Here is a 19,193-nt window from a genome sequence, read left to right as displayed (position 1 = left end):
CTCAGACTGCTTTGGCTTGGAAGGGACCTCAAAGCCCACCCAGTGCCACCCCTGCCATGGGCAGGGACACCTCCCACTGTCCCAGGCTGCTCCAACCTGGCCTTGGACACTCCCAGGGATGGGGCAGCCACAGCTTCTCTGGGCAACCTGTGCCAGGGCCTGCCCACCCTCCCAGCCAGGAATTCCTTCCCAATATCCCATCTACACATTCTTTCAGTTTAAAGCCAAAATCTGGGAAGCAGAGCCATGCAACTCCAATAGATCCTGCGGCCAACTTGCAGGATCAACCTTTCAGCCTAAGCTGCCCAGATTCCTCCTCTTCAACCAGCCCAAGCAGGAAACACAACTTTTGGAGCCTTTGTTTCATCTCAGCACCTCTTTTTGCCTCTGAGTGGTCACTCTGTGCTGCCCAAACCGTGCCCACCTCCCACTGTGCAGCAACAACAGCTGGAGCTGGGAAAGCACTTCAGGGGCAAAGAGGTTTTCATGCAGCCAAGTTAATGGCAGGACTGATGCCACCACAGGATTACCTGTTTTGGCATAGCACAGCTTTTAGGGAAAGGGGGAAGGAGAAAAAGTAGGGGCTTGTTAAAAATGGAAGAAATGAAAAGTGGCTCTGCTGGTGGATTTGAGGAGTAACATCATTTCTAAGGAGAGTGGTGGGGGAAAAAATCCCGGGCTGAGAGATGGAGGCAGAAGAGGAGAGAGATGCAACGAGCAGGAGGCTGGAAGAAAAGGACAAAGTGCTCAAAGCAGCAAGGCAGGACAATGATTCCTGGAGGAGCACGAGGAATACACACAAAAAGCAGGAGAAGGTGGAATTCTCAAAGGAAGAGGCTGCAGGAGCTCAGGGCAAAGAAGGAAAGCTCGTGTGAGGAGTGGAACTGAAAGATGGAAGGCTAAAGATCCAACCCAGCCTGCAGCAAAGTCTGGCTGGGATCAACCAGGGAAAACGCTCTTGGCTCCAAAACCAGGGAGGAAATCATCCTGTGGAGCTCAGGGAACACAAACAGCCACCTCTGGGAACCCAGGATTAGCCCAGCAAGGAGCTGGTACCACAGGTGGCTTCCAAGGAAGGGATCCTAAAGCTGGAGATGCTTGGGATGCACTGGGAATGCTCCTCATACAATTAGGCAAATCAGGCCCATTAGGGGACAATCACACTGAAGGGCTGTTATCAATCACTCTCCCTCCTTTCTTTCCCCAATTATCCTAATTGCATCAAGGCTATTAAGCAATTATTTTGATAACTGGAGCTTTGTTCTGGCTCTTCCATTTCTGGCACCACTTTGTTCCTCTCAAACACCACCTCAAAGCCACGTTTAATGCTCACTTTGAGCAGGTGAAGAAGTGTCTTCCTGAGCCCAAAACTCAACCCCCAGAACACGAAAATCCCACCCAGGAATGGGTGGATTTTTATCCCCAGCCTTCAGGTTCTCCCTCACCCCCCTCCAAACCTCCACAGCATCCTGGATTTAGTTCCACTTTTTTATTATTCAACTTTTTATACATAATAAATACAAACTTTTTACAGCCAATATAAAGAAAGCAACTGCTGCTTTCAGTGTACTGACACTGTACACGCTGCCACGGCCGATACATGCCCTGTATGAAGAAATCATAGGTAAAAAGGAGGCATCTTTTTGCAGCTTTTCTTCCTTTTTTAAAATTTTTTTTGTTCATTTTTCACGTTTGTTTTTTAAATAAAATTAGCAGCTCTTACAGAAAATATTTTAAAATACAACTAAAGAGACTTTTAAATAAAACTTTCTGAATTTTCCCCAAGTCTGAGTATGAAGGACACAGAAAAAACTGGCCAAAGGAACCAAAAGGGAAGGTTTATGGCAACACTTGGTTTGCTTCTGCATTGTGAAGAGCTCAAAATATTTGCAGTTAAATCTTTTTCTTAAAAACATTTCTTTTTTTTAAACTTAAGAATAAGTTTGATAAACACATAAAAAGACCTCAAACAGATCAACAGGACAAGAGGTGCAAAAGAAGGAAAAATATGGAAAAAAAGACTTCATTGGACAGTCACTGATTTCAGTACTGATCCAGGAGGTGTTGTCTTCCAACAGCCCCACTCTTGGTTAAGGGTCCCACTGGGAAAGGAGACCGGAAAGCATTGATGTCTCGGAGACCCAGCTTGGGTTGGGATTCACAAGTGTGTGCAAAGCTTATGACAGAATCTTGTCAGATGAGTTGGGGTTTTTGTTGCAAATGCAGCCTCAAAAAATAGCCCTTGTTAGTAAACTAAAGGTAGGGAACTTATTGGCTTTGAAAAAAAAAACCCATGAAGACACGAGAACCCACAGGAACAGCCCCAAAGCCTCTTGGGATGCCTCTGATCTTTGCTCTGATGGGGACTGCTGATAGGAATTCACTCAGTACCCAAAGAAAAACCTCTTTTCATCCCATTTTTCCCTCTCCTCTGCCCATCCCTCTCCACCTTCAACTTCAGAACCCTTTTCTTTCGAAGCACAACAAAGCCAGAGCTCCCTTTTCCAAGATCTCAGATGGAATACTGGAAATTCTTCTCCTCTCTGCTTCTTTCCTGAGAGGAACTGGAGACCACATCTTGGGCACAGAGGTGGTGTGAAGGCATCACAGGGAGCTCCAGGCTCCTTGGCTTTGGCTGGTTGATGGGATTCATGTGGGAAAAGGCTACAGGACCATCCAATGCACCAACGGAATGCACGTCAATACTCTGAAATGGAACCTCTAACTCAAGCCAGCTGGTTGGGTGGCAGAGATACTTGCTAAGGTTGGAGAATAAAGCACACAGCAATAACTGGGGCAAGAGAGACCCAAATACTTGAAAAGAAAACACCCAAATCCCCAAAACCTGCTAAGAAAACAAAAGAAAAAGCAGCTCAATTTCCAGCTCTAGACAAAACCCCACTTACTTCTCTGGGTTATGCTACGGGACAAGGCGTTGCTACGGATTCAGCACCTCCAGAGCAGGTCCTCTGGGACTACAAGTCCTGTGTAAACAGGGATCCAAAGAGCAGAAGGGTCCAGCTGATGAGCCCTGCCGAGGGAAGTGTCCGTGGAACCAGCCCCACGTGCCTTTGCTTCTCCAGGAGCTTCTTTTCCCGTCTCCTCCTTTCTGCAGGGGGTCAAAGAGGGGCCAGCCTCTCCTTTAGACTCCTTTTTGCCCTTCCCTTTTTCATTCCACGGGCTCTGATGAACACCTGATCAGACAATTCCACGCCACTGGAAGGACCCCCACTGTTCAGCACATTCCTATGGCAACAGTAATATACTGTACTAATGCACGGGAGCGAAGGGGCTGGCACTGAGCTGCATGAACAGGGCCCATTGCTCAGTCTCCTGGGGAAAACACGGAGCAGCTCCAGCCAGGAGGGACAACCTGCTCCGAGGCAAGTCCTCTGCTCGGCTTGGCTTGCGCTGAGAGAGGCAAAACCCATGGAGAGAACCCAAAACAAACGAAAAAAGGCACAAACTGTTCACACCCACGGGGAGGGACCCACCGTGCCCACCAACCCCTCCCCTCGCTGCCTCGCTCCAGCCAGAGTCTTCTTCATGCAAAGGTGCCTAAGAATGGAGAGTGCCCAAGTGCTGGGCTTGGCCCGGGCTGAGCCCTCCTGCTGCTCACACCAGGGTGATCTCCACGTCCTCGATCTTCTCGGCGGGCCGGCGCTGGGGCTGGGTGGGGGGCGGAGGCGCCGCTCGCACCTGCAACAGCCAAAGCAGCCCGTGGGTGCCCATGGGTGGCCCAGCCCAGCAGGACCCACCCCAGCTCACCCCCTGCACACCCTGCAACCTGCAGCTTCAGGCCTGCCCTCCAGAGGATGAGAGGAACAGGGAGGAACCCGCTGGATTCAGCTCCAGATCCACCAGGGAACCATCGAGGCTCTTGGTGCTGCAGCTGAATTTCCCCCACCCATTCCTCCTGTCCCCATGGATAATAACCCAGGGGGGAAACTGAGGAACACTTTGGAATTCACACCAAGTGCTGCATCTGCTGATGCTTTTCCCTGGAACTCCAGCCTGAGTGCTGTGCTGCCCTAAGTGCTGCCCATGTCTCACCCAGCACTGCCCTCACCGACCCCTGAAATCTGGGATTGTTCCCCCACTGCCACATCCACACACCAGTTTGATTCCTCAGAGACCCCTCTGTGCTGCCAGGGCTGTCAGGACACCAGCTCAGAACACACCCCAGGGCCTTGCTGTGGAAAGCCATGACCTGTGGGGCAATTCCAGAACAAACAGCCCAGCAGGGATATCCTGCACAGCTTTAAAATGCAGTGTGGACAGAAATCTCTGGACTGAGGTGTCACACTGCAGCAACATCTTGGAAAGACAATACACAGGAAGGAACCCATGAAGAAAATATTAATCTACAAAATGGAAAAAGCTGAATCAGTGGGTTTTACAAGGAAATCACTGTGAAATCCATATTTAAGCCCTGACTGATGCAGTGCTGCCTCTGCCTCCTGTGTGTCCAGGGCTAATTCACTGGAATATTCATTGGAATAGTCAGATTATACTCTTGGAATACCCAAAAATGGTCTTTTTTTCTGCAACCTCATTCATTGAGAAGGTCAGGAAAAGACATTCTGGTTTGGTTTAGGATTTTGAAAATTCCCAAGTTAATCCCAGGAGATCGATTTTGCCAAGTTCTAAGGAATTAAATTCTTCCTCTCCTTCTCTGGCAAAACTTCTTTTGTCCAGGCAGCAAAGATAACACAGAATGTATCAATCTGATCCTTAGGAATTCTGAACCCAAACCCCTCCAATCAAAGGGGTTGGAAATAAATGTAACCCCAAAACCAAAGTAATTCCAAAGACTCCACAGAGCAGCAAACTGCTGGAAAGCAGGAATTGGACAAACCACAGGATTAAACTCCTCTGGCATTTATTCTCCACCTGTTTTTTCAGTTTTGTTGGGGTTTTTACACAAGGCAAGAGCAAAAATCCCCTCCCAGCACCCCAAGTTTATCGAGCAACACCTATTTTATATCATTCCAGCTGGAATTTCCTCCCTGCTGAGAATTCCTGGTTCCAGACCTCCCATGGACAGCAGGTGTGACACGGGAGGGCAGGGCTGGGTGAGACTCAAGGTCAGCTCTGCACACAATGGCAGAGGGAACAGACCCTTTCCTGCAGCTGTTTTATATGGAATCCTTGGATTTGCAGGACACAGGGAACCAACTGCCCCAGTGCTGTCCCACCCCCCTGGATGGGGATGTTCCCACCCCAATCCCAAGGTGTGACCACCCCAATTCCCCCCCAGGACTGGGGTTTCACTCACAGGTCGCAGTTTGCCGTAGGAGGTCTCAGTGGGAATCCGCGGAGGTTGGGAGAATCCCGGGGACTCAGAGCTGAAGCTGTTTTCTGAGGGAACACCCAACACCCCCCATGGCAGCCCCTCAGCATCGCTGCACTCACCTCATGGGGCTCAGAAGACCTTGCAAGGTCTGACTTTGCAACTCCACGTTGCAAAGATGCTCTTCCCACCTCCTCCCTCCTCATGAACATTCCAAGTGAAGCTTTGGCTGTCACAGGTGGTTTCCCATCCCCAAATTCCTTACCATTTGTTGATGGAGACCTTGGGAAGTAGTGGGAGCCTCGTTTATCTGGGCTGGGGTAGGGGCTGGTGGGAGGCTGGTCGTACAGCGGGAGCAGGGGCAGGACATTGTTGGGCTTCGGTGTTGGAGACACCTGTGAGGGACATCAAGGGGCTGCAAAACCTCCCCCTGGGAAGTTGGGAGGCACATCCCAGTTTTCTGACCCATCCCATCTCTCCAGAGAAAAGATATGGGAAGGAAAGGCAGGATACCCAAAGGTGAGCCAAACCACAGGCTGCCACCCAGCAGGAATTTCCAGCCTGTTCCAGGTAATTCAGGCAGAGTTTTGAAGGGTTCTGGAAACAAAAAGGTTGGTTGGCTGCAGATTCCCAAAAAGAGTGTTGGGATCACGGACTTCATCCTCCCTCAGCTGCAGATATTTAAACATTCCTATTCCCAGTCTCAAATCAAAGAATAAAAATGGGAGAAACTCTGTCACATGGAACGTGGAATTCCAGTTCCCAACACCACAATTCCAGGTGGGAATTGTGCTGAATTTCTAACGGGAGGATCACAGAACTCTGCTGAAATGGGACAAAAATTAGTGTGATCCAAGACTTGGGCGGATCCTGCCCCTCAGAACTGAGAGCCCTTCCCAGCCCTCTCCAACCCTTCCCAACCCCTCCTAGCCCTTCCCAGCCCATCCCAACCCATCCCAGCCCTCCCCTGACCTGGCAGTCCCCGCTGCCAGGGCTGTGCCCATTCTCGGTGCCCGTCAGCTCCTCCACCAGCACAGAGGGGAAGACGCCGATGCGCCCGTTGACCTCCCCTTCCCAGAATCCATCATCCTCCTGGTTCTCCTTGTGCAGGATGCGGATGATGGCGCCCTCCGGGAAGGACAGCTCGTCCTCCGTCTGCCCCTCGTAGTCATAAAGTGCCTTCACAAAACACACTGGAGGGGAGAAGGACAAAAAACCAGAGGAACTGGAATGAGCTACGGAAAAAAACAGGGATTATACACATATTTTGGAGTTGGGATTGATGGGCTGAAAGTTCGGATTAAACACGTATTTTAGAGCTGGAATTGATGGGTTGGAAGTTCTTTTCCAGCCTGAAAGATTCTGGTATTGCTGAGTCACATTCTTTTGGTTTTCCCCAGTGTTAGTTGTTGTTGAGCTCAGGTCTGAGAGGTGAATTATGGAGAGAATTCCTGAGCTGTGCTCAGATCCAGGTGAGGCCTGGAAAGGAGGTTTGGCCACGTGGGATTGGCCTTTTCTCCTGGGAAAACAGTGACAGGACAAGGGGAAATAGCCTCTAACTGCCCCAGGGGAGGTTCAGGTTGAATACTGGGAAAATTTCTTCCCATTCCAATGGGCTGAGCAGGGAAGTGAGGGAGTCCCATCCCTGGAACTGTTCAAAACATGGAAAATGCAATACAGCTCAGTGGGGATGGTGGGATTTGGCCAAACAATGATCTTGGGGGTGTTTTCCAGCCTTAATGACTCTGTGATCCTACAGAACCTGAGGAACCCTCCCAGGTTGGACACCTCAAGCCCCTCCCAGCCCCAGCTGTCCCTTTGTCACTGGATTTACCGCTGGCATCTCCGTTGAGGCTGCCCGAGCCCAGGTCAGCCTCGGTGGAGTTGGTGGAGGTGTGGGAGCGGCTGTCCAGGGCTGCCAGCGACTGCAGCATGCTCAGCAGGCTGCTGGACGTGGGGAACTGCAGGTACTTCTCCGGCACGTAGCCCACCTGGCCCGCCTTGTTCCGCGCCTGCAAACAGCACAGGCACCGTCTGTGCCACGGATCTCGGGCTCTGCTCCTGTCTCGGGGCTCTGCTCCCCCCGTCCCGGGGCTCTGCACTCCCCCCGTCCCGGGGCTCTCCGCCCCCCCCGCCGTCCCGGGGCTCTCCGCCCCCCCCGCCGTCCCGGGGCTCTCCGCCCCCCCCGCCGTCCCGGGGCTCTCCGCCCCCCCCGCCGTCCCGGGGCTCTCCGCCCCCCCCGCCGTCCCGGGGCTCTCCGCCCCCCCCGCCGTCCCGGGGCTCTGCGCCCCCCCCGCCGTCCCGGGGCTCTCCGCTTCCCCCGCCGTCCCGGGGCTCTCCGCTTCCCCCGCCGTCCCGGGGCTCTCCGCTCCCCCCGCCGTCCCGGGGCTCTCCGCTCCCCCCGCCGTCCCGGGGCTCTCCGCTCCCCCCGCCGTCCCGGGGCTCTCCGCTCCCCCCGCCGTCCCGGGGCTCTCCGCTCCCCCCGCCGTCCCGGGGCTCTCCGCTCCCCCCGCCGTCCCGGGGCTCTCCGCTCCCCATTCCCGGACTCCGCTCCTGCAGGAATTGGGCACAGCCAGCCCAGGGCAGTGATACCTTTACCCAGTCCTCCATGTCTCCATCCTCAATGACCTCCAGCACCTCGTGCTCCTCTATGGTCAGTTCATCCGGCTGGGAAGCCTGGAGGGAGAACAGCAAGGTTGGCAAAGTGCCTTCAGGTGCAGAGTAAAGAGTATTCTCTTCTCAGTTTCTATTAAAAATCCCAAATTTTATGATGTAGATACTTTAAAAAGTCCCAGTAAAGCTTCTACTGCCTTTCTGCCTCAAGGACAGATTGAATCCCCCTGAATGCCACCCTGTCAGCTCCCACATGAATCATTTGTTGCACAATTAATTTTTTTAATTAATTAAAAAAATAATCAATGACTGGCCTTATATGAATAAACAACTTTGCAGGTGAGGGGGTAGTTCCTGAGGGTCCCAGAGGGACTCGAACTGCTGTCATCAAACACATCCATGCTGTCTTCAAACTCTTCCCCTTCCTCCTTTTCTGCATCAGCATTAATCTGTTAAAACAAATTGCATTTGGTAATGGGATTAACAAATAGCAGCTGACAGATATCAGTGAAAAAATACCAACAAAATCCAGTTGATTCATATTTTTCACTGTGGTATTTTTCTACTCCTGGTTATTAAAAGTAGACAAATAATATTCAACTATCCCAGGTTGCTCCAACCTGGCCTTGGACACTTCCAGGGATGGGGCAGTTTAATGGGAAAAAAGGGAATGGATGCTGCTAAAAGATTAATGTACCTGTGACCATGAGTTCTGAAATAAATCTGCAGTGGAAGTATTTCAAGTCGAAAAAAATCAAGTTCCAATCAGTATATTCTGCACAATAGTTTTGCTGCAGTTTATTAAAAAAATCCTTAGAGAAAAAAACACCCTTGCTATAGAAGTTTAAATAAAACCTGAAAAATGCTGGAAAAATACAAGTTTCTATGAATGTAATTTGGGCAAGGCTGCCATGAGCTGTGCTATGGCCTCGTGCCTGGGAAAGGTTTTGAATAAACACTTTCTCTCATGTGAAAATGATGAATTCTCCTGTGAAAACAGTCCCTGCAATCAAAGGCAACACTGTTCTGTATTTGCCATCTTCCCCTTAGTTCTTCCTTTCCATGGGGGGTGAATTTGGTCCTCCCTGGGAACACAGAAAGGCTGGGAAATCACAGAGAGCTGAGCTGGGCTCGGAGATCCCCCTCAGCCAGCCCTCTGTGCCATCCTGGCTCTGCTGAGCCTGCAGCAGGACAGCACAAACATTTTGGCACTTAATTACAATTTCTCCACTCAATCCTTGCAATTCCAGGGATTTTTCCCCACTGATTTCCACTGCTCCATGTTTTCATGGATGCTGGGATAACCAAAAATTCCCTGTCCTACACGTGGGGGATGCTTTGATTTGTCACCAACCAACTCGAAATTGGGGCAGCTTGAAGGGTTTCCCTCCTGTTTGTGCCCTTTGCTGTGCCTGGGCTGTGTCCCAGCGGACATCCATAGGGAACAGCATGGAAATTACTGGATCATGTCTGGTTTGTGCAACAGCTGCTCCTGGTTTTCCACCATGAGAAGGGAAAATGTTTTCATTTTCAGTGCGTGGCTGCTCCCACTTCCTCCAGTGGAGTCATTTGGGAAGCAGGCATGGAGAGGGAAAACAGGGATACAGAAAACTGAGGGGCTGGTCTGATAAAACTCATCCTTCTGCAGAGTCTGGGATGGGAGACAGTGTCAGCAAGGAAGAAATATGTGAGAAATCAGAGAATAAATACGAGACATCAAGTTAAAAATACATGAGGAATCAAGGAATAAATATATGAGACTTCATGATACCAACCAAGGGTGGGGGGAACAGGCAGCAAACCCAGGTGATGAGAAAAATGGATTAAATACATGAAAAAAGGTATAGAAATATATCTATATATAAAAATCTATCTTGTTTTGTTGCATATAGACACAAAAGGGATCAGATACCAGAAAAAAAACTATCAGAGCCCCCTTTTTTTTGTCTTCCAGAGCCCGTGGCAACCAGAGAGAACATGTTTATAGTGAACCAGCCCAGTGTGATTTAGAATTCTGGCCTGTGGGAGCTGCCAAGGGCTGGAATTCCCTGCCCATCCCAGGGGAGTGTGTGGATATGTGGATCAGCCAGAGGCAACTGGCAGATCAGGAATGGGGGACTAAAGCACACGTTGTTTTGCACAGGCTGCTGGGACTGGGGGGCAAATCAGGACTGACTCTGAGGACTGACCTGGTATTCCAGATGCTCTTGGAAGCTGCATCCCTTGATTCTAAAAGCACCCAGGTTCCTGTTCCCAGCAAACTGCAGGCTAGAGCTCTGACCCTGCAGCCCTGGCCTTGCCCTGTGCCACTGTCCTGCCTCAGGTCCCAGCACACACAGAGCACAAAGCCCACAGGGACATTATTCTCTGTCTACTATTTTTGGGGCATGGACACTGGAATAAACCAAATGTCCCTTCCCAAGATTCTGCAATTCATCCTTCCATCAGAGAGTCGACTGGACAGGTGATGGGATATTAATCCCTTCAGCTCCTTCCCACAGTAGATTAAATAAAGGTATCAATGCTGTGCTTTGCTCTTTACAACTCTCCTCTGGGCTCAAGGGAAGGTGCTGCTTGTTCCAAGCTGCAGCAATTCCTCTAATAAGGACAACCAGGCTCACTCTGGGGCCAGTCCTGAGAATTCCAGCTCTGGGCTGTCCCTGTCCAGCCTGCCAAGGTCAACAGAGCCTTTTTTCTCAATCCAGGAGAGTGTGTAAGTGTAAAAGGGAAAATGAGCCTCAGAGCTGAGCCTCCCATGCTGTGGTAGGACCAGCACAGGCTTGGATCCAGCTGCTGCCCTGTCCCAGAAGGCAGGGAATGAGGAGCTGGGAGTAACCCAGCAGGCACAGGGGGAAGTTACAGGAGGTGGGAAACAAGAAGAAAAGGAAAAACTCACTGTTCAACAGAGCTATGGAACATACCCTCATCTATGGAGGCTGGAAGGGAGCTGAGCTGAAACTCAGCACCCTCGACACACACAGTTCCTTGGGGATTTGGGAGGGCTGAAGCTTGGATGTGCACACTACACCACTGGGATTTCTAATTGTGCTGATCATGGGACTACAGCAGGGACACGTCCCACTATGGAATCATAGAATCAGTTGAGTTGGAAGAGACCACTGAGATCATCAAGTCCAGCCTTTGATCCAACCCCACTTTGATCACAAGATCCTGGCACTCAGTGCCACGTCCAATCTCATTTTAAAAACCTCCAGGGATGGTGAATCCACCCCCTCTCTGGGCAGCCCATTCCAATGTCTGATTCTCTCTCTGGAATTTCTTTCTGATATCCAACCTGAACCTCCCCTGGCAGAGCTTAAGCCTGTGACACTGTCCCAGGCTGCTCCAGCCTGGCCTTGGACACTCCCAGGGATGGGGCAGCCACAGCTTCTCTGCCCAACCTGTGCCAGGACCTGCCCACCCTCCCAGCCAGGAATTCCTTCCAAATATCTGATCCATCCCTGCTTTGTGGGAAGCCATTCCCTGTGTCCTGTCCCAAGTCCCTCTCCAGCTTCTCTGGAGCCCCTTTAGGCACTGGAAGGGGCTCTGAGGTCTCTCCAGACCCTTCCCTTCCCCAGGTGACCCCCCCCAGCCTGTCCCATCCCAGAGGGCTCCAGCCCTGGACCATCCCCATGCCCTCCCACGCAGCGCTGCCATACCAGGTGTGTGGCCCCGTTGTTGGTGCCCGGGGGCAGGCTGGCCCAGCGCTCGCCCTCCAGCTCCTCCAGCACCTGGTTCATGGCACTCTTGAGCCACGTGTCCACTGACACCCCGATCTGCCGCAGCAGCTCCAGACGCGCCTCCGCCTTCAGCTTCACCACCTGCGGGCAGAGCACAGGGCACGGTCAGTCACAGCCACCTCCCACCATCCAAAGGAGGGATCTGCCCAGCCTCAAACAGCTTCCAAAGCTGCTCCATCTGGAAACCAGGATGGCTCTTCATTCCACCACCTGAGGGGAGAACACAGGGCAGGGGCAACTCACACCTCCCACCACCCAAGGGAGGGATGTGCCCAGCTACAAACAGCTCCCAAATCTGCTCCATGCGGGCACCAGGATGGCTCTTCATTCCATCACCTGCAGGCAGAGCACAGGGCAGGGGCAGCTCACACCTCCCACCACCCAAGGGAGGGATGTGCCCAGCCTCACATTGCTCCCAAAGCTGCTCCATGTGGGAACCAGGATGGTTCTTCATTCCCTCACCTATGAGCCAGGGAGTGGCTTCCCCAGCCAGTCCCACAGGCTGATGTTCCTAAAAGAACATCTCTGGGTTTGCACTCCCTGTTCACACCCTCCAGTAGTTTAGTGGGTTTTTAAGGTATTTTTAAAGTGCAACAACCCAGAGGAATCCCAGGAGTTTTAAATCCAATGTGCAGTCCATGGGTGCCCCATGAGCTGCTGATGTGAAATCAATAAATACATAAATCCAATGTGACACAAACACACCCAAACCCACCAACTCTTTTCCATCAACACGTGCCAGAGAGCCCAGGAAACTTGTTATGGAAACAGAGGATGTTAACGAGCCCAGAATCAAATCAACATCACACTCCAGAAAACACTTTCAGGGGTTTTGTCTTCAGAACAGGAGTTTCCCAGCTGGACTCACTTCAGCCCCCTGGCAAGGTCTGCTGAGCACAGACCCATGGCCAGCCACCACCCTGACCCAAAGGATTCCACAGCCTGGGCAGGAGCAACGGGAAAAGGAGCACAGGGAACTCAGAATTGCAAGAAAAGCAGAATTTCAAAGAACTGAAGGATAAATCTAGGAATAAAATTGAGGATATTCATGTCCAGTCCAGCTCTGTCATCACCCTCCTGTTGCACTTGCTCAGCAGAGGAACAAAAATCAAGTGATTTCCCAAAATTCTTTCCATGAGTCACTGCTGGAGGAAGCAACTGAAGCAGCCTGGATTTTTTTCCTGCATTTCCTTTCACAGCACCGGTCATTTTGAGCAAAGTTGCATCTCCTTTCTCTCCCTTCCAGCCCCTTCCACAGGGACCAGCAGCTCCCTCCTCCAGCATCCCTGCCTGTGCTGACACAGCACCTTGCCAGCAGCACTGGGAATCCAAGCAAACCCAGGAAAACCAGAGGGATCCAGGCAAAAATGAGAGGGAAATTCCCTTTTCAGTCGTGGCTGAAGCGCAGCAGACTATGGAAGAAAATGTGCCCAGTGAATTAAAGTATCAGCTGGTGCCACAACCTTACACAAATCCTTACTATGCAGGAAACTGTGCTGAGCTGGAATGATCCCAGGATTTCTCCTGGGATGGACTTTCTGCTGTTCCAGAGCACAGAATCCCACCTTTCTATTGAGAAAATCAATCAGAAAATAAATGGCTGTAACTACTGTCAAGCTGGGCCCCCAAACACAGCTCACTTTTCACTTTAAAACTATTTACAAGGTGATTTTTAAACCTGATTCAAACAATCAAAGCCCCTTTCAGGCACATAATTTTTTTGCACTTAGAAGAAATGTGATTTTTAAAAAGCAGCAAGTTAGAAGAGTAGAATTTACTATGTCAAATATATCTTCATGTTGCCTAAAATAAACAAGCTGCTCCAAGCTCCTTGACTGTGCTTGACAAGGTTTTAATTCAATGAATTTTCATTTACTCAGAAAACCCAGTGGAGTTCCCCCTTCTCTGTTTACACCCAGCAAGTTTAACAGTCAACAAATGTTTCTTCCAAGCCACAAATGTTTGGACTTTCATTCCACTGCAGGCAAAGCATGAAAGTTTAACAGTGTTAGGTCAGGCCTGCACTTGAAAGCTGTTTACAGGCTGACATTATATTTGTACCTAAATAATTACACCAGACTTAACAGCTTCCTATCTAGATGGAAAATGAAATGCCAGCCAGCAGTTTGACTTTGCTGTGCTTCTCACACAGCAACACATTTAAGCCTGGCTTAGTGTGGCCTTGGCAGTGCTGGGCTGGACTTGGTGATCCTGGAAGGCTTTTCCAGCCCCACTGGCTCTGGGATTCAGGTGGCCAATGGCAAACTGGCACTGCCCCATCCCTGGAGATGTTCAAGGCCAGGCTGGACAGGGATTGGAGCACCCTGGGCTGGTGGGAGGTGTCCCTGCCATGGCATGGGTGGTACTGGGTGGGCCTTGAGGTCCTTCCCAACCCAAACCATTCTGGGATTCCACGGCTCTGCCTCCTGGCAAAGCACAGGTTTGGCTTCCCCTGCAAACCCAGCCCAGGCTACAAGAAACACCCCTACATAAGCCCCACCCCAGCTCTCTTATGGTTCCCTCCGTAAGATCCTCTATTTTCAAATTAAAAACTAAATGCCTGGTTTTCCCTCCCTCTGGAATGGCCCTCAGACACACCTGCTGACTCTCCTGCCATGGGTGGACCCCCAGAGGCTGAAAAATCCTTGGGATCACTGTTTCCCCCCAGCTCTGAGCAGCTCCAGGAGGGCAGAAGCTCAGCTCTGGCATCTGGGTGCTGCCCCATCCAGGTGGGCAGGAACCCATCGCTGGCTCTGGGCTGCGGATGCTGCCCCATCCAGGAGGGCAGAAATCCATTGCTGGCTCTGGGCTGTGGGTGCTGCCCCATCCAGGTGGGCAGGAACCCATTGCTGGCTCTGGGCTGCGGGTGCTGCCCCATCCAGGAGGGCAGAAATCCATTGCTGGCTCTGGGCTGTGGGTGCTGCCCCATCCAGGAGGGCAGGAACCCATTGCTGGCTCTGGGCTGTGGGTGCTGCCTCATCCAGGAGGGCAGAAATCCATTGCTGGCTCTGGGCTGTGGGTGCTGCCCCATCCAGGAGGGCAGGAACCCATTGCTGGCTCTGGGCTGTGGGTGCTGCCTCATCCAGGAGGGCAGAAATCCATCGCTGGCTCTGGGCTGTGGGTGCTGCCTCATCCAGGAGGGCAGGAACCCACTGCTGGCTCTGGGCTGTGGGTGCTGCCTCATCCAGGAGGGCAGAAATCCATCGCTGGCTCTGGGCTGTGGGTGCTGCTCCATCCAGGAGGGCAGGAACCCACTGCTGGCTCTGGGCTGTGGGTGCTGCCCCATCCAGGAGGGCAGGAACCCACTGCTGGCCCTGGGCTGGGGGTGCTGCCCCATTCCCACTGTTATCAGGAGCAGGATTTTCCCATTTTCCAGTGACAGTTCCCAGCCCCAGTTCCTGATTCCCAGCTGAGCTCTGGCCTATCTTTACACTGATTTAACCCCCAGCCACCCACCAAAGTTCCCCTTCTGGGGGTTCCTCCTCCTCTGAGCTGGTTTTTGCCCTTTGCTGCTGCGAGGTTCTACCAAGATGAAAGGCAAAAATTCCCCCAGTTTTCAAAAATATAAACACTGTTATCTGCTCCTCACATACCTTTCCTTGCTCTACATGGGAGAAGGAATAATTTTGTTTATTTACTGTTCCAGCCTTAATTAAGGGAAGGTTTTAGACCCACAGCTTAGACAAGATGAAGATAAACAACTGCTCTGGAAGTCAAAATGAAACCCAGCAAGAAAATCCTCCTGAGCTGTGCTCGGTTCCCAGGAAAAAAAAAGGGAAAGACTCCAAGTGTTCCCTTCCACTCCACAAGCACAATTTTCTCCTCAAAGCCTTTCCAAAGGAGTTGGGGCAAAAAGCAAAGATAAAAATCCAGCAAAGCTGATCTAAAGTTCCCCCTCCAATATTTTGGTTTAGGCCTGTTAAGACCAGTTTTAATGGATTTTCTGGAGAACAAAGTTCCTATATTTGATTTTTTATTTTGATTTTTCAGGGTGCAGAATAACCCCACTGCCCTGCCTGGCTTTTTTTTTGCCTTCTAAATATTTCAGAATTATTTGTTTTACACAAAAGGTTGCACTTCTGAGCTTGTTCAGATATTGAATTAGGATTACAAGCAACTTCTGTGAGAAATATTTTATCCCACCAGTACACATTTATAAATAATACATTTACTTCATGTTTTTCTAGCAGCAGGAACAAAATCACAGAATTTTGGGATCATTTAGGTTGGAAAAGAGACCATGGACTGCCACCACTAAACCACATCCCCAAGTGCCTGGACACTCATTTGGCAAATTGTTTTAGCCAAGAAGGAAGAAACACAGAAAGGTTTGGGCAAACCATTCTGGGAAGACATTATTTTCATTTTTGTCCCTATTTAGGAGCATTTTTGTTGAAATTCTAGGCTTTTAACACCTGAAAAAGGTATTAAAATGGAATAATTCTCTTCCTGAAACGTAATGCACCATTCAACCTTTGGAGTTCTTTGGACAGTGGCAGATAAATGAGACTATGAGTCACTTTTACTTAAAAACAACTAGAATTAAAATCTGGAATGCCATGAACTCTCCAGCCCCCCAGTGAGCCTTCCTCCCTCCAATTCAGTTTCTAAATCCCACCCCACTGCTGTTAAAATAGGCATGAACGAGGAGTTAATGCACAAAATTCAACCTTCAGTGCCTTGGTGTGTTTGGGATGAAAGACAGAGATGCCAAAACCACCCCAAGCAGAGACAGAAATCCCCTCCAAGGGCACTCAGCCACCAGTCGGGTCCTTCCCTGCACCAGCTGGGAAATCCAGCAATAAATGACATTTCCCAACACAACACTGAGGGGGGGTTGCAAAGTGGGAGGTTTCTGCAGCAACTGCACTGAGCTCATTTATATGCTGAATATCCTGCATGGAGTGACATCAAAGGGGACTGGGGGGGGAGGCAGAGAGGGAATGAAACCCTGACACACAGACCAGGCTCCAGAGAACATTCCAGGGGGGAGAAAGCAGAGCTCAGGCTGCTCAGGAGGAGGGTCCACCTGCAGGGCTGGCACATGGATCTGCCCCAAGCTCAGGCACAGAAAACATTAAAACGATCCCTAAAAAAAGAAAGCAGCTGGTGGGAAGGAGATGGAAAAGAGCTGGGAGCAGGAATGGACATTTGTGGGGTTTAAGGAGTGGAAGGAGATGCAGAATTGTTGGGAGCAGCAATGGATTTGTGGGGTTCAAGGAGTGGAAGAAGATGGAGAATTGTTGGAAGTAGTAAGGGATTTGTGGGGTTTAAGGAATGGAAGGAGATGGAGAAGAGCTGGGAGCAGCAATGGATTTGTGGGGTTTAAGGAGTGGAAGGAGATGCAGAATTGTTGGAAGCAGCAATGGATATTTGTGGGGTTTAAGGAATGGAAGGACATGGAGAATTGTTGGGAGCAGGAATGGATTTGTGGGGTTTAAAGAATGGAAGGAGATGAAGAAGAGCTCGGAGCAGCAATGGATTTGTGCGGTTTAAGGAGTGTTTCCCAGCCTACTGGTAATGGCCTGAATGGAAATCACCCCAATTCTAGAAGCTGATAATGAAATGTATATAAAATGTAGGGATGCAAACCTTCATTAAACCGTTTCTCTGTGGTCCTGGGAATAAACACTGGCTGTGAATGGAGTGGAAAATGCTGTGGACATTCATAACCAAAAAAATCAGAGAGATTTAAGCAGAGGCTGGACAGAGACACCCTCCCAGCCCATCAGGGAGTGCCTATGGAATGACCCTGCATTTGAAGCACAGGGTTATGAACAGCTGGATTTCCAGTGGGATCCACCTTTCAAAGTACTCAATTAAAAAAAAAATAAACAAAACCTACAAACTCAGCAAAACAAATACATGTGTACCCCAGGCTAATTTCTGATCCCTTCTCCAAAAGGAGTCTATTGCTTTAAGCCCAACCTGGCCTTGGGCACTCCCAGGGATGCGGCAGCCACAGCTTCTCTGCCCAACCTGTGCCAGGACCTCAACAGCCTCCCAGCCAGGAATTGCTTCCCAATATCCCATTTAAACCTCCTCTCTCTCCATCTAAAACCATTCCCTTGTCTTGTCAGTGCCTGCTGAGTAAAGTCACTCTCCTTTCCTGAAGGCCCCTCCCAACCTGCCCCATCCAGGGACTGTGGGATCCCATTCCATGTCTTCTCCTGAAGCACATGGAATTTATACAAACCCCCCCAGAGGAAGACGGGAGAGCCCTCTGGAATCAAACAGCACTGAGCAGATCCCCACGTTTTCCAGGCACTGCTGGAACACACAGATCCTGTACAAAGCAGGGAATGACCCTGCCCAGGAGCATCAGCACCCACCATGTCCTGAGGATGGGGAAGGGCTCATGGAAAAGGCATCAGGGGCTAAAGAATGATAAAATTAATTCCTCTGGCCTGGCCCAGGGTGGTGCCAGGCAGGACCGAAACATCCTCCAAAATGTGACCCAAGAAACAGTTCTGGCCTTGGTTGGGGACTTTGTTTCCCAAAACCTCAGGGACAACTTCCTGACTTTAAAATATGCAGTAGAAAAGTTGTATGAAGTCAGCAAAAATCCCCCAGTCCCAGACTCAAGTGCTTGGCACTGGTTTCTGCTGTAAAACAGGGCATGTGTTAAATAGCAGGGAGGTAAGGAATGGTTCAACACCCTGGAAAAGCAGGAAAACACAGTCTGGGTCTGTATGAGCTAAAACACATCTCTGGGAGAACATAATTCATGTTTGGATTTGTAAAACTTCCCCCTCTTGGCACTTTCCTTCCCCCTCAGCCACTTCAGCTCAGACTGGTTTGATTTGGACCTTTTATAGGATTTTGATGTGAGAACCTTCTCCTGGGCAGCTTCTTATCCTGATTTTATTTCTTGCTGCTGCTTTTATCTTTCATTCTCATGCTCTCTGCCCTTGCATATTTAATCATTAACTCTCTCCCTATATATATTTATTTATATTTATGCACACAACGAAGTATTTTAGAGCCTGTTGCAAACAGCTTACTCAAAATAGGTTTTTAAACCCCTTTCTGTTGGGTTTAGGTTTTAGAAGACTGTCTATTCAGCACATTTAAAAAGGGAGCTTAGTATTTCTCCCTGCAGGAGGAGGAATAATTTCCCCCTGTATTTTCTACCCTCTCCAACTGTAAATCACATTCCTAATTACCTCAGGTACTCTGAGGTATGAGAAGCACTTCACTGCAACAATTGGGTTTGCTCTGCAGTGTTAATTAAACAACCCACTCATCCAAGAAGGCACAGATTAGTTCCTGGTGCCTGCAATGAGAGTGTTTGACTCATTGGCCATGAAAACAGTTCCCTTTTACTAACCCGGTGCTGGCAGGAAGGAGGGAGTTGGTTTATCTTTTCCTGAGCGTTTCTTAACCCTCAACAGGTCTCATAAACCTCTTTAACTCTCTCCAAACACCTCCCAGTGAAGCAGAAAAAGATACAAGTATTATTTCAGATATTTTGCCATCAACACTCTGAATTATTCTATCAAAAGCCACTACAGCAGAAGCAGAAGCCAAAAAGCACCAAGACAGAT

The 19,193-nt window shown here is 50.1% G+C and overlaps 1 protein-coding gene across 3 annotated transcripts in view; it reads right to left on the bottom strand.

Moving 5' to 3' along the window:
* Positions 1–1,480: 1,480 nt before the first annotated feature.
* FCHSD2 (FCH and double SH3 domains 2) overlaps positions 1,481–19,193 on the bottom strand; it is a 95,142-nt gene continuing 77,429 nt past the window's right edge. For all 3 annotated transcript variants that reach the window (XM_071564839.1, XM_071564849.1, XM_071564858.1), the window contains 8 exons: positions 11,566–11,727; positions 8,221–8,355; positions 7,886–7,969; positions 7,128–7,305; positions 6,266–6,486; positions 5,559–5,688; positions 5,279–5,361; positions 1,481–3,699 (listed from right to left, as the gene is read on the bottom strand). In XM_071564839.1, the coding sequence (XP_071420940.1) occupies positions 3,616–3,699; positions 5,279–5,361; positions 5,559–5,688; positions 6,266–6,486; positions 7,128–7,305; positions 7,886–7,969; positions 8,221–8,355; positions 11,566–11,727 (1,077 nt within the window). In that variant the 3' untranslated portion in view covers positions 1,481–3,615. The remainder of the gene's footprint in view (positions 3,700–5,278; positions 5,362–5,558; positions 5,689–6,265; positions 6,487–7,127; positions 7,306–7,885; positions 7,970–8,220; positions 8,356–11,565; positions 11,728–19,193) is intronic.

This window comes from Pithys albifrons, chromosome 1 (assembly GCF_047495875.1).
Source record: "Pithys albifrons albifrons isolate INPA30051 chromosome 1, PitAlb_v1, whole genome shotgun sequence".
In the NCBI taxonomy this organism is placed as follows: Eukaryota; Metazoa; Chordata; class Aves; order Passeriformes; family Thamnophilidae; genus Pithys; species Pithys albifrons.
This window is presented reverse-complemented; position numbering and strand designations above follow the sequence as displayed.